The sequence below is a fragment of the Urocitellus parryii genome, chromosome 6 (genome assembly GCF_045843805.1).
Source record: "Urocitellus parryii isolate mUroPar1 chromosome 6, mUroPar1.hap1, whole genome shotgun sequence".
NCBI lineage: Eukaryota > Metazoa > Chordata > Mammalia > Rodentia > Sciuridae > Urocitellus > Urocitellus parryii.
Genome location: NC_135536.1, coordinates 28,925,709 through 28,939,738, shown reverse-complemented (window position 1 = coordinate 28,939,738; position 14,030 = coordinate 28,925,709). Strand labels below are relative to the sequence as shown.

At 39.5% G+C, this 14,030-nt stretch overlaps 1 protein-coding gene across 2 annotated transcripts in view; it reads left to right on the top strand.

The window, feature by feature from the left end:
- The window catches only part of Psen1 (presenilin 1), a 65,232-nt gene extending 54,087 nt beyond the window's left edge, over window positions 1-11,145 (top strand). For both annotated transcript variants that reach the window (XM_026401001.2, XM_026400992.2), the window contains exons 9-12: window positions 3,372-3,458; window positions 6,504-6,677; window positions 8,883-9,001; window positions 10,767-11,145. In XM_026401001.2, coding sequence (XP_026256786.1) covers window positions 3,372-3,458; window positions 6,504-6,677; window positions 8,883-9,001; window positions 10,767-10,922 — 536 coding nt within the window. In that variant the 3' untranslated portion in view covers window positions 10,923-11,145. The remainder of the gene's footprint in view (window positions 1-3,371; window positions 3,459-6,503; window positions 6,678-8,882; window positions 9,002-10,766) is intronic.
- Window positions 11,146-14,030: the final 2,885 nt, after the last annotated feature.

Below are 14,030 nucleotides of genomic sequence, written 5' to 3'. Positions count from 1 at the left end.
ATGAGAGGTCTGGGGTTGTAGCTCAGTGGTAGAGCACTTGCCTAGCATGTGTGAGGCACTGGGTTCAATTCTCAGCACCACATATAAATAAATAAAATAAAAATCCATTGATAACTAGAAAAAATATTTTAAAAAGAAAGAAAAAACATAGTGACTAGATACCTGTGTGCTAGTAGGTGATCACTGGGAAATCATAGAAAGTGTGCGGAAGAGTAGTGTGATCAGAGCTGTGACTGTAAGCTGGCAGCATTGTGTGAGATGAATCGCAGGGTGCATACTGAGATAACAGGATGCTTAGGAAGCATCACTGAGAGGATATCATCCTGATGGGTACTGCACACCTGCATTAAGCTATTGGCAATGGCCATCAAGGGAGAGACTTGGTGAAAGGCTTCAAGGGAGAATCGTTGGTCCTTAGCAACTAAGGAGAGAAATGTGAAGCATGAAGGACAGGCAATGCAGAAGAAATGATTTTCTTGTTTGAGGGATCTACTTAGTCTCTTCTCTGGCCCATGTCTAATTTAGTCTGTGGGACTTGTGGGTCGTTCAGATAGAAATTTTCAGTAGGAGTTCAGAAATAAAATTCACTTGGGGAATAGTTGATATTGGAGATGCAGAGTTGAAGAATCATTGTGGAGGTAATAGTTAAGTTCTGGGCCAGGTGCGGTGGTGTACATCTGTAATCCCAGCAGCTCAGGAGGCTGAGGCAGGAGAATTGTGAATTCAAAGCCATCCTCAGCAAAAGCGAGGTGCTAAGCAACTTAGTGAGACCCTGTCTCTAAATAAAATACAAAATAGGGCTAGGGATGTGGTTCCATGGTTGAGTGCCCTCTGAGTTCAATCTCTGGTACTCCCACCTCCCCTCCCACACCAAAAGAGAGAGAGAGAGAGAGAGAAATCTGGAATGAGTGAGTAGTTCAAAAACAAATAGAAGAGAAAAAGAATGCCAAGGGTAGAACTTTGTCAACTACTGTGTTTAGAGAATAAGAAAATGAAGCAAGAATATGAAAGGAGACAGAAGAGAATGTTTAAAAGTTGAGAAACCTAGTGTTTTTGTTTGTTTTGTTTTGTTTTGTTTTGTTTTGTTTGTACTGGGGTTTGAGCCCCGGGTATCTACCACTGAGCCTCATCTCCAGCCCTTTTTATTTTTTATTTTGAGACAGGGCCTCACTAAGGTGCTGTGGCACCTTAAACTTGTGATCCTTCTGGGCTGGGGATAGTGTTCAAAATGGAAGAAAAATGTGTGTGTGCATGCATCTTGGTTTTGCTGGTGCTGGCAATAGATGTGCTGGCGTGGACAGAGAATAGGTGGTGAAGAAGGAGAGGTGTAGTCAATATCACCTCCTTCTTCAAAGCTTCCTGTGATGAGTCAAGAGGAGAGCAGTTGAGTAAAGGTGTTTCCAGGAGAAGAAAGATTTAATCGTTTTTCTAAAGCTGACAGGAAGAAGTCAGTAGAGACTTGGAAGAAGGAATAATTCTTAGAGAAAAGCTCTCAACAAAGCAGGTAGAAATTACTCTGAGTTCAGAAATAGGAGGTGGATCTAGATAGTGACCTAGGCAGCAGGAATCTATGGTGAGGAGTTTTTTGTTGTTGTTGTTGTTGTTGTTTTGGTGGTGCTGGGGATTGAACCCAGGGCCTTGTGCATGGAAGGCAAGCCCTCTACTAACGGAGCTATATCCCCAGCCCCCTGTTTTGTTGTTTTTAAACCAAACTCTAAGAAAACTGCAACACTTACTAATACTTTTCCCTGGAGCAGACATAAACGTGCATATTGAAAGACAATCTTCTTGTCTGTTCTTTAAAAATACAATCCTTTTATGCATTTTAATTCTCTCCCAGTAAAGGTATTCAGTTTGCAAAAAGCTCTTACCCTAAAGAAATGAGTGAACAAGATTTGTTGTCTTTTTTATTTCTGTCACCAGACAGGACAAATGTGTACTTACCTTTTGAACCAACTACTGCTTCCTTCCTGCCATTCACAGAGGTGGTCCACTCTGGTAGCTTATCTAAATGTGAAGCCACATTTCCTGAGTTAGGTCATTTTGCATAAAGCTTTCCTTTCATATCAAATAAATACCTGCTGCTTTGCCAAAAAAAAAAAAAGGCTGTAAAAATCCAAAACATATACATGGCAGTCACCCTTCTGTTTCTTCTTAGTTTTGTTTTGTTTTTGCAGTGTTGGGATGGGACCCAGGGCCTCATACATAGCAGGCAAGCACTCTACCACTGAGCCACATCCTGTTTCTCTTCTTAGAATCTGGATTACAGTATAATGAAGCTCATTTGGTCTCAGAAATTACAAAACCATGATGAATGAGAAAGTATGCACTTTCTATGGAATTTTCAGCCTCTTTGGTCGTGAATTTCTTTTATGCAAAAGCCTAAGAGCATTAGGAACATGGATGAAGTTATAGAACCATGGGGAGAAAAAGCCAGATACACATAGTTATCAAGTATCTTGTTTAAAATCTCTTCCTATAACCAGACGGGTCTCAGATTAATGTTGGCATTCATTTCCCACTGTAGCCCTGTGTGGCACATTTGTTAATATTTTTATATTATTATTGATATATCTTCAGGATAAACTCCCAGAAGTGATATTACTGGGTCAAAGGTTAATGTACGTGTAGTTTTGTTAGATGTTACCAAATTCCTCACCAGTGGAAGTTATACCATTTTTCATTCTGCCTGCACAGTATCAAAGAGAAGCACCATTTTAAAGTATTCACCTTGTCTTTAATTAAAATGTGATTGAGAGGGATATATACCTAATCTGTACAGGTGTGCTGATTATTTCTGTACAAGGCACATAAAAGAAGCCAAATGACTATCCCCTTTATGTTTATTAAGTTTAACTTTTTATTTTTCTTACATGTATAGTTTAGAATTATTGAAAATAAAGTGAAATGTAATGTGAAGAAAATTTATTCCCTATATCTTTAGAATTATAATCATCACATGATGTTTTTATGAGCCTGTCTGCCTTGAATTTAAGTGGTTTTCATCAATATGTTCATGTTCTCTTAGGACATTCACCCAGTGTAGCCATCACTTCAGTGTGTCTTGCTGGCCTGAACAGAATTAGAATTCCTTGTGGCTTTTCGGGGAGTAACAAATGCTGATGGACAGTTTGGTGACACTAGCTGCTGTGCAGGGTCAACACTACAGTTCAGTTTCAAAGTTTTTTTGTTTGTTTTTAATCTGTTAAAACCAAAGAGATTATTTTGTGGTTTTTAAAATTTACTTCTGATTGTTAAGGATACTTAAAGCAGCATTATAAAGATTGGTGGCTTGTGTGGAGAAAATAGCTTGCTAATTGTTCATATAATTTCTACTTCTCACCTGGAATTTTATTTTTCTCAACAAATAGCAACAATGATGTGGTTGGTGAATATGGCTGAAGGAGACCCAGAAGCCCAAAGAAGAGTGTCCAAACATTCCAAGTATAACACACAAAGTAGGTGACTTTTATTTGGGAATATCCTAGTTTTGTGGGGTCATTGTCATCTCATAGGCTAAGAGTGAGTTATAAAAGCATTGGTTTTAACTTCTTTTCTTTGGTCATAGATTCCTTTGAGAATCTCCTGAAAAAGCTGTAGTCAACCTCAGTAAATACACAGATGAATACTAAAGGATTCCACATACCCCAAACCCAACCATCCAATCAAGGCATCCTAGGTTAAGATTCTGCATTAAACAATTATCAAGACTACAAGTAACAATAAATGTTGGCAAGCATGTGGGGAGAAAGGTACACTCATACATTGTTGGTGTGACTGCAAATTGGTGCAAACACTCTGGAAAGCAGTATGGAGATTCCTCAGAAAACTTGGAATGGAACTACCATGTGATCCAGTTATCCCACTCCTTGGTATATACCCAAATAACTTAAAATTAGCATACTGTAGCAATGCAGCCACATCAGTGTTTATAGCAGCTCAATTCACAATAGCTAAGCTATGGAACCAACCTAAGGTGCCCTTCAGCAGATGAATGGATAAAGAAAATGTGCCATAAAGAAGAATGAAATTATGGCATTTGCCAGTGTATGGATGAAACTGGAGAATATCAGGTTAAGTGAAATAAGCCAATCCCAAAAAACAAAGGCTGAATGTTCTCTCTGATATGTGGATGCTGACTCACATGGTGGGGGACAGGGGATATTACCAGATCCCCTAGGGATGGTAGCAGATCTATAGGGCAGAGTACAGGGAAGGGAAGGAGATGTGAATGGGAAAGACAGTAGAATGAATCGAACAAATCTTTCCTATGTTTGTATATGAATACACAACCAGTGTAAATCCACATGTACAACCACAAAAATGGGAAGTTATACTTCATGTAAGTATGATGTCAAAATACATTCTACTGTCATGTGTAACTAAAAAGAAGAAGAACAACAAAAAGATTTTCCATTAAATATATAATACCAGGTTAGAAAGGTATAGCTATGATTTTTAAAAAAAACAAAACACTAAACTCTCTTTGTAATCCCAGTTACTTGGGAGGCTAAAATAGGAGGATTGCAAGTTCAAGGCCAGCCTGGACAATTTAACAAAATAGTATCTCAAAATATTTTTAGTCTTTTTGGTACTAGGGATTTAACCCAAGGATGTTTAACCATTAAGCCACCTGCCCAGCCCTTTTAAATTTTTTTACTTCAAGATAGGGTCTTCTCAAATTGCTCAGGGCCTTGCTATATTGCTAAGGCTAGCTTTAAACTTGTGATCCTCCTGCCTCAGCATCCTGAACCACTGGAATTATAGGCGTGAGCCCCTGTACCCAGATCAAAATAAACTTTAAAGGTACTGGGGACATAGCTCAATGGTAGAATACTTGTCTAACATGTACAAGACTAGCATTGAAAGAATGAGAGAGGAAGAGGAAAAAATGTATTATGAACTTCACTTATAGATTTTAATTATTTTTTAAATTAAAAAAAAATTTTTTAGTTGTCAATGTCTTTATTTATTTATTTTTTATGTGGTCCTGAGGATCGAACCCAGGGCCTCGCACATGCTAGGTGAGCATTCTACCACTGAGCCACACCCCAGCCCCTATTTTAATTATTTTTTAATGTGTATAAGTTTCTCAAAACTGTCATGCTCACCATTTTAAGTCAGCTCACCATTTTGTTGTAATGGGCCATTTATAACAAAATGACTGGCCCATAAAGAAATTCCCAACTACCCACCATGAATCCACTTTTATAATATAGTCATTAAAACCAGTGGTGAGTGCCATCATGTCAGAAGTTTCAACAAGAAATGCATTCTTTCATATGATAGAAAGTCCTGAGGCATAGGGATCTGTAGTGTTGGTTAAGCTGGCAGTTTATTGATATTAAAAAGGGCCCAGGTTCTTTCTTCTTCCTCTGCCATCTTTAATGTATGGAGTGGTCTCAGCCCACTTATGGTCATGACAATTACAGTTACAGACATCATGTCCAGATTAGGTAACATACATGGAAAGAAAGAGACTGTTTCTTCCTTTAAAAGAGGAAGGAGCCAGAAAAATTTCTTCAAATTTCCTAGCAGACTTTGCTTCTCTGGCTAGTACCAAGTCACAACCCTTCAGCCTTTGAACTGTCATTGGGAAGAGGAATGATGGGATTGCCATGCTTGGCATGGCTTGAACAGTTTGCCACCAGAGTCATGTGGGCAAGGGGTGGAAACCCAAGCAAACTAGGACTCTGCCCTCAGGAAATAACGGGGAGATGACTCTTGGATGAGCTTAAGCTGTGTTAGTCTGCAAACTGGTGCAACCAATATGGAAAGCAGTATGGAGAATCCTTGGAAAACTGGGAATGGAACCACCATTTGACCCAGCTGTTCCTCTCTTCAGTCTATAACCAAAGGACTTAAGAATAGCATACTACAGGGACACAGCCACATCAATGTTTATAGCAGCACAATTCACAATAGCTAAACTGTGGAACCAACCTAGATGCCCTTCAGTAAAAGAATAGTTAAAGAGAATGTGATTTATATACACAATGGAATATTATTCAGCATTAAAAGAGAATAAAATCATGGCGTTTGCAGGTATATAATGTTATGTGAAATTAGCCAATCCCCAAAACCCAAATGTCTAATGTTTTCTCTGATTTAAGGATGCTGATTCATAATGTGGTGGGGTGGGGCATGGGAGGATTAGATGAACTCTAAACAAAGGGGAAAAGAGGAGGGAGGGTAAGAAAGGGGGCTTGAGGGTAGGAAAGATGGTGGAATGAGATGGACATCATTACCCTTAGTATATGTATGAAGACACAAGTGGTGTGAATCTATGTACAACCAGAGATATGAAAAATTGTGCTCTATTTGTGTAATATGAATTACAATGCATTCTGCTGTCATATATATAAAAACATTAAAATTTTAAAAAAGGGATAAAAAAGAACCTTGTAATCATGACAGGTTATTATTTTTTCCATGTAATTTTCTTAAATATATGAAGAAATTTTTCTAACTATCAGAGCTGTAATTTCCACTTTCTCTTGAAGGCACAGAAAGGGAGTCACAGGACAATACTGCAGATACTGATGATGGTGGCTTCAGCGAGGAGTGGGAAGCCCAGAGAGATAGTCATCTAGGGCCTCATCGCTCTACCGCGGAGTCACGAGCTGCTGTCCAGGAACTGTCCAGCAGCATCCTAGCCAGTGAAGATCCAGAGGAAAGTATGTGCACTTCTCTATGTTGCAGAGTCATGGATTTTTTAGGTGGCTGCATTATCAACCTCTCAAGAATAAAATGAATTGAGAGCATGACCATCACTCTAAACCACACTGTGGCTTTTAGTGGGAAATAGTTAATAGGCCAAATTCTGATTGTAACTACTCTAGTGGGTGTAAAGTGGTCTCCCAGTGCAGTTCTAATTTGCATTTTCCTGATAGTTAATGATGTTAAGTGTTTTTTTCCTGTGCTTTTTGACCTCGTGTACATTTTCCTTGAAGAACTAGCCATTCAGATCCTTTGCTCATTGTTTTGTCTTTTTAGTATTGAGTGTAATCATTCTTTATATACGCTAGATACAAATACTTATCATATAAGTTCTTCAGAAATATACTTATCAGATAAGTTATTTACAAAAATTTTCCCCCTATATTCTGACATTTTGTAGGTTTTCTTTATTTCAGCTTCTACAAGTTAGTTTCTTATAGCACTTAACATTTGAAATCCAAAGTCTAAAGCTAGCATTTGTTTAAGTCCCTATATATGCCAAGAAGTTTTCCCGTACTATTTTTAACTCTGATAGCAGCCTTATGAATTCCCATCTAAGAGCTGAGGAATTTGAGAACTGAAGAGGAATCAGATGCTTAGAATTGAATGATAAAATAATAACCCAAATTAAAATGGAGAAATGCTCTGAATAGACCTTTCACAAAGGCTGGAGATGTCACTCAATGGTGTAGTTCTTATTTAGGATGCACAAAGCCCCTAAGTCCAGTCCCCAACACTGCAAAATAAATAAAATAAAATAAATAATAGACCGTTTACCAGAGGAGAAATATAGTGACTACTAAGTGCATAAAAAGATACTCAGCATCATTCATTGGGAGGACTGTGATCAAAAAGACTAATAGCAAGCATTGGTGAGGATGTAATAAAACTAAAGCTCTTGTGCTTTGCCAGTAGGATTGTAAGCTGATAGCTAGAGTAGAAAACAGTTTGGCAGTTCATTGAAAAGCTAAACCTAAATTTACCATATAACCCAGCAACTCTTCCTAGAAATCTACCCAATGAAAAATGAAAACTACCTGTGTCCACAGAGACAAGTATACAGATGTTCATAGCATGGTTCATAGTAGCCCAAAACTAACTGTCCAGATGTGCATTGAACTAGTCAATGAATAAACAAAGTGTAATATACAATGGAGACTATTTAGCAGTAAAAAGGAACCAATTGGCTGTGGATAGAGATCAGATATAGAGAGAAGATAAAAACTACAGATATGTGCAGTATCATGGATAAACCCCAAAAATGCTAAGTGAAAAAGGCCAGCCAGCCATGACTTCGTTTATGGGTATGGGTTCTATTTATATGAAATCTCTAGAGAAGACAAATTTACAGAGGTAAAAAGTAGATAAGAGGGGGCTGGGAATGTGGCTCAGACGGTAGCGTGCTTGCCTGGCATGCGTGCGGCCCGGGATCGATTCTCAGCACCACATACCAACAAAGATGTTGTGTCCGCCGAGAACTAAAAAATAAATAAATATTAAAAATTCTCTCTTTCTCTCTCTCCCTCTCTCACTCTCTCTTTAAAAAAAAAAGTAGATAATAGGATATTAACTATAAATGGGTTAAAAGTATCTTATGGGGGGATGAAGTGTGGACTGTGAAGATGGTTGCCAACTCTATATATTTTTCACTCTCATTGAATTACACTCTTACAGTGGGTGGATTTCATAAGATAGGATTTTGTAAGATACCTTGATCAAGCTGTTCAGGGGTTCTTATGAGGCTTTATTAGTAGAAGTGCTGAGTATTAACTAGGTATTCAATAGATGACAATTATGGTTGATGATGGTTGTAATTGCAGTGTCTGTTGAGACTCCAGAGTCATTGACGTAGAATCTGAAACTCCTGTTGTAGAAAGAAAGAAAACCTAGTGAAAACTAAAGTTTTGTCTGTCATCTATTGACTTTTCATTCAGTACAGGGTTATATTTTTTGTTGTTTGTTTGGTTTTTGAGACAGTCCCACTGTGCTGTCCAAGCTGCTCTTGAACTCCTGGGTTCAAGCAATCCTCTCACCTCTGCCTCCCGAGGAGCTGGGGACTACAGTTGTATGCCACTGTGCCCAGCTCAGGACCCTGTTTTTAAATTCTGAAGTCATAGCAAAGAAGGACAAACTTTGTTACATTTGTAATCTTTCCTTTTTAGGGGGAGTAAAACTTGGACTGGGAGATTTCATTTTCTACAGTGTTCTGGTTGGTAAAGCCTCAGCAACCGCCAGTGGAGACTGGAACACTACCATAGCCTGTTTTGTAGCCATATTAATTGTAAGTATACACTAATAAAAATATGTCAGTGCTCCTAATGTCAGACTTTCTAGTTCTGAATCCCTTGAAGACAATTCGCTTTTAACCCCATGTGGGCCAAGAGTGCCAGTCACTCCAGAAGCTTTTTCTAAACACAAGATATTTGGACCTCACCCGAATAACACTCCACTCTGGCCACACATTAAAATTACCTGGGAGCTTTTAAAACTGAACTCTGCCCTGAAATATCTCATTTAATTTGTTTTCATTGTGTTGTTTTAAAAAGTTCTCCAGGAAATTCTGAGCACTTCTGATTAGGAGTCCCCACACTGAGCTCAGCATAGCTAAGTGTGAAATGTGCTCTGCTCAAGTTCAGTGTTAAGGGTCCGGCAGAGCCTCTAGTCCCTGAACTAGTCACCAAGGAGTTGGCTGTTCTGCATTGAATGACACAAGCTGCAGTGTGCAGTGTTACTGTGGGCAACAGGTGCAAAGCAAGAGTCTTAAGCCAGACCACTCCATGGAGTCAGGTTGAGCTTGCTTAGGGTACCACAGCAGTGGGTCCCCAAGGCTGTCAAGACTGTGGTTTAAGTAAATAGCCCATAAAATATTTCTTATTGCTTTTTTTATTCTTGTTGTGATACTATAGATACATAGTATGTAAGTGAAATTAGATGAAAGTTTAGGTGAAAGCCTTTATGTTTTATTTTATAATACATTTTTTGTTTATGCTATAACCAGTTAGAATTTTCACACATTTTATTTCTCTTTTGAGGATAGTTTTCTGACTTTGAAAGTATTTATTGGCTATATATCTTTTTGCAGAGGGAGTGCTGGGGACCAAAGCCAGGATCTTGTACATGCTAAGCACATACTTCACCGCTGAGCTGTACCCCTGGCCATCTTTTAAGATGAAATTACTTATTCTGAATAAACTGAAATGATGCCCAGTCTCCAGGCTTTGTAGGCAGAGTCTCGGTAACCAGGGTAAAAAATGAACCATATGTTTAAGCTGCTGTATTTACAAGAAAGCGCCACACCACTCATGCTGGTTTTCATCATCAGTTGGTTCTTTGAGCATCTCTTTGTCCCCTCATAGCATAAGGAATGCTCTTTGCCTCTGGGATTTTAACCAGCCAAATTAAAATCACATAGGCCTTTTTGATATTTTATATAGAAATTTCAGTTTTTCTCAAAATAAGTTTTACTTATTTTTCAGATCTTTTTTCTTTCTTTCTTTTTTTTTTTTTTTTTGTTCTGGGGATTTAACCCCAGGGCACCAATGAGCTACATTCTGACTGCTTTTTATTTTTTTATTTTGAGGCAGGCTCTTACTAAGTTGCTTAGGGCCTCACTGAGTTGCTGAGGCTGTCCTCAAACTTAAGATCCTCCTATCTCAACTTCCTAAATTGCTGAGATTACAGGCATGCACCATCTCAGATTCTGTTCTTTTCCTGGAATTAGGGAATAAACTATCAATGCTGTGTGCACAATGAACTCTGTACAACAAAGAAACAAGGAATATATTTTCCTTTTATCAAGAAACTACATTTTTGGTAGAGCATGCCCTGAGTTCAATCTCCAATTCAGAAAGAAAGGAAGGTGGGAGGGAGGGAGAGACATTTTTTGTTTTTTCATGGCTCTTTTTCCAGATTTGATGAAACATTGGTGCTAAAATTTAACCCCAAAGGGAAGTATTCAGTTAACCAAGACTTGTTATTGAGTTGTTGTGCGTGAAAATGTCTCCAGAGTCATGTGTGAGCGTGTGTCTTTTCTGTCTCCTTCGCAGGGCCTGTGCCTTACGTTATTACTCCTCGCCATTTTCAAGAAAGCATTGCCAGCTCTTCCCATCTCCATCACCTTTGGGCTTGTTTTTTACTTTGCCACAGATTATCTTGTACAGCCCTTTATGGACCAGTTAGCATTCCATCAATTTTATATCTAGCATATCTGCAATTAGAATCCCATGGATGTTTCTCCTTTGACTATGATAAAATCTGGGGAGGACAAAGATGACTTTCCTGTGTCCACATCTAATGAAGTCAAGATTCCCAGCTGGACTTCCACAGCTTCCTTCCAAGTTTTCCTGACCACCTGCACTATTGGACATTGGAAGGAGGTACCTACAGAAAACGGTTTTTTAACATTTTCATTGTGGTGAACTGTGTCCCTCGGTGCAAAAACTACCAAATTTGAGGGACAAGGACAAGGAAATGTGATGGGCCAAGAAGTTGCTGAGCTCCACCAGCAGTTTGACCCTTGGTCACAGGAGACTTTACCAACACTGCGAACTCTCAGGACTACCATTACCATAAGGTTAAATGAAGTGGTTTCAGCCGAACAGAACTTTCATCTTAAACTACATAAATCAGCCTAATAAATCTGTATTAATTGAATTCTGAAAATTTTTAGGAGGTACTGTGAGGAGAGCAGGTACCAGCCACAAAATGGAAAGGTGGAAAGGGGGCTTAAGCTTTCACTTTCAGACTCTTGATGCAGACTTTAATTTTTTTAAAAAGATGGGTTCCCCCTACTTTGAGTCACATCAGATGTGTAGGTTGGTTTTGACGATTTTTTGTCCTCAGGCACTGAAACTCATTACCATCTGTGGTGGCCATTTCTTCCCAAGGCCAGTCTGAACTTATGCTTTGTCCTTGAAAGTCTTAACCTCAGGTTCCAAATTCAGCAATTTCTGGAAATAATGGAACTGTTGCTCAATGATTCCCTGTCATCCTTAAGTAAATTCTGGATTTTCCACCAAATTGCTAATTTTTACGCACACTTGTAAGTTCATTTGCCCCAGATGCCTCCTCTGCTCCTCATTTTTCCCTTCGTCCCCCAGCAGTTCTCTTCTACAGCAAATGAGGCAGCTCTGTGCTGGTAGCAGGTGATCCTGTTAATCCGTTTACTCTCTGTATGATGCAAAGAATGTTGTGAATCAGTGCTATCAGCCTTGCTGTCTCAAGTTTTGATAGCAAGTATGATGTGTGCCCAAAGATAGTAGAATTAAAGAAGAGTAAAATGGCTGGTGAAGCACTTTCTGTCCTGGTTTTTCTTCTGTTACTAAAAGCTACTGACTCTGACACTAGGTCAGAATTTGAATTGGGCCCCGGGGATCTGGCTCAGTGGTAGAGTAGAGCACTTGCCTGGCATGCACGAGTCCCTGAGTTACATCCCTGACACTAAAAAAAAAAAAACAGAAAATCACAAAATTTGAATTAATAACTCAATCCTGATGGTTTATGTTTATGAACCAGTCATATCAATATAAAGCAATAGTTTGGAGAATGTATTATGTTGCTTGGCAAGCTGTGGGAGAACCTGGGGTCGGAGAACCAGCTGCCAAGAGGAGAGAGAAGGGGCCTCCCACAGCCAAGGGGCAGAGTGAACTCTCCCGGCAGGCAGCTGGGAAGGAGGAGATCGGAGATGTTCTTTAGGAACCTCACAGTGGGTGCTTTGTGGTCTCTGCTGCATCACCTTCATCTCGATGTGCCTTTGTGTGAACTGGACAGTGGAGTTGCTGTCTGAGTCACAGTTATGTACAGTTCCGTCAGACAAAGCACAACACAGAGCCAGCAACCTCATGGACACACTGCACGCACCTCTAGGTGAAGCCCCGCAGGGCCCAACCCTTATTTTCCCATAGAGAGCCCTTAGCCATGGTGAGGAAACCCTAAGCATCTGTGACAAGCTATTTCCTCTGGCTGAAGAAGACTGGCTTTTCCTCTCTGGCTTGCTGCTTTCTCTTCCGGCCTCTTGTGTGATCCAGTTGGGGGTTCTCTCTGGAGTTCAGAATATCTGTTTTCAGTCATGAAATAGCTAATAAGAAACTAATCTCACGGCTGGGGATGTAACTGGGTGGTAGAGCACATGCTTAGTGTGTGTGAGCCCTGGGTTCAATCCCCACACCACCAAAAAAAGGAACTTTAGAGGAGGATTGCACTAGTATTAACCTCAATATCAGTTAAAATTGGCTCATCCCAGGCAATTGAGAAGAGCAAGAAAAATAAGAGCTACACAGGGAAAGAGGCTCATGGTGATAGGTTCTATCTCCTATTTTTTTCATTTAGCTCACTTGTTACCAAGATTCTCTTTTTTGGGCGAGCAGTATAGCTCAGTGGTAGAGCATTTGCATGGGCCTAGCATGTGCAAGGCCCTGGGTTTACTCCCTAGTGCCACATGAAAAATTTAAAAAAATAATTCTTTTTCTGCTCCCAGTGAGGTAGCAGTGTGGGTGGTGGCATCTGGAAAGCACAGCTGCCACTAACCCACCCCCACCCCAGCTTGTGATTCAAAGCACTCTTGGAGCTCTTACCTAGAACAGTTTGTGTAAGAGTGTGTTGTATCTTTCATGACAGTATATAATTGTGTGTGTAATTGTGTCAATCCATTCTATATATTATTGTCCTATGGAGAAAAATGGCAGTAATTCTGTCTTTAGTTGGAACCACATCTGGGCCATCATAAGTCAGCATACAGAGAAACCATCTTATTTCTTTAAGTCACTGATCTCAGACACAGAACTCCTACAATTTGTATAATAGTTCTGAACCAAGGGCTGAAGACTGAGGATAGATGTCCTGGGCATGGTGGTGCATGCCTGTGATCCCAGCAGCTCGAGAGACTGAGGCAGGAGGATCACAAGTTCAAAGACAGCCTCAGCAATTTAGCAAGACCCTGCCTCTAAATAAAATATTTTTAAAAAGGGCTGGGATGTGGCTCGGTGGTTAAGTAACCCTGGGTTCAGTCCCTGGTACCAAAAAAAAAAAAAAAACCAAGGGGAGTCGCCTAAATAAAAGACTGTAGGGAGAAGTGAGACTTGTCATTACCAGATATTAGAGGAAATGTAGAAAAATTTAGGGTTCTGTCCAGTAAGGTGTAAATAAAAAAAATTTAAAACAATGAATGGGGTTACAATCTAATAACAGGTGTGTTTCTTTAGAAACAATGAATTTGTGAAATAAGTTTAGTTTCATCAATTTTGGCCTGATCGATTACATAAGTGCAATAATAATAGTGACTGATGACATAGTACTCTCAGGGTAGACTGTTA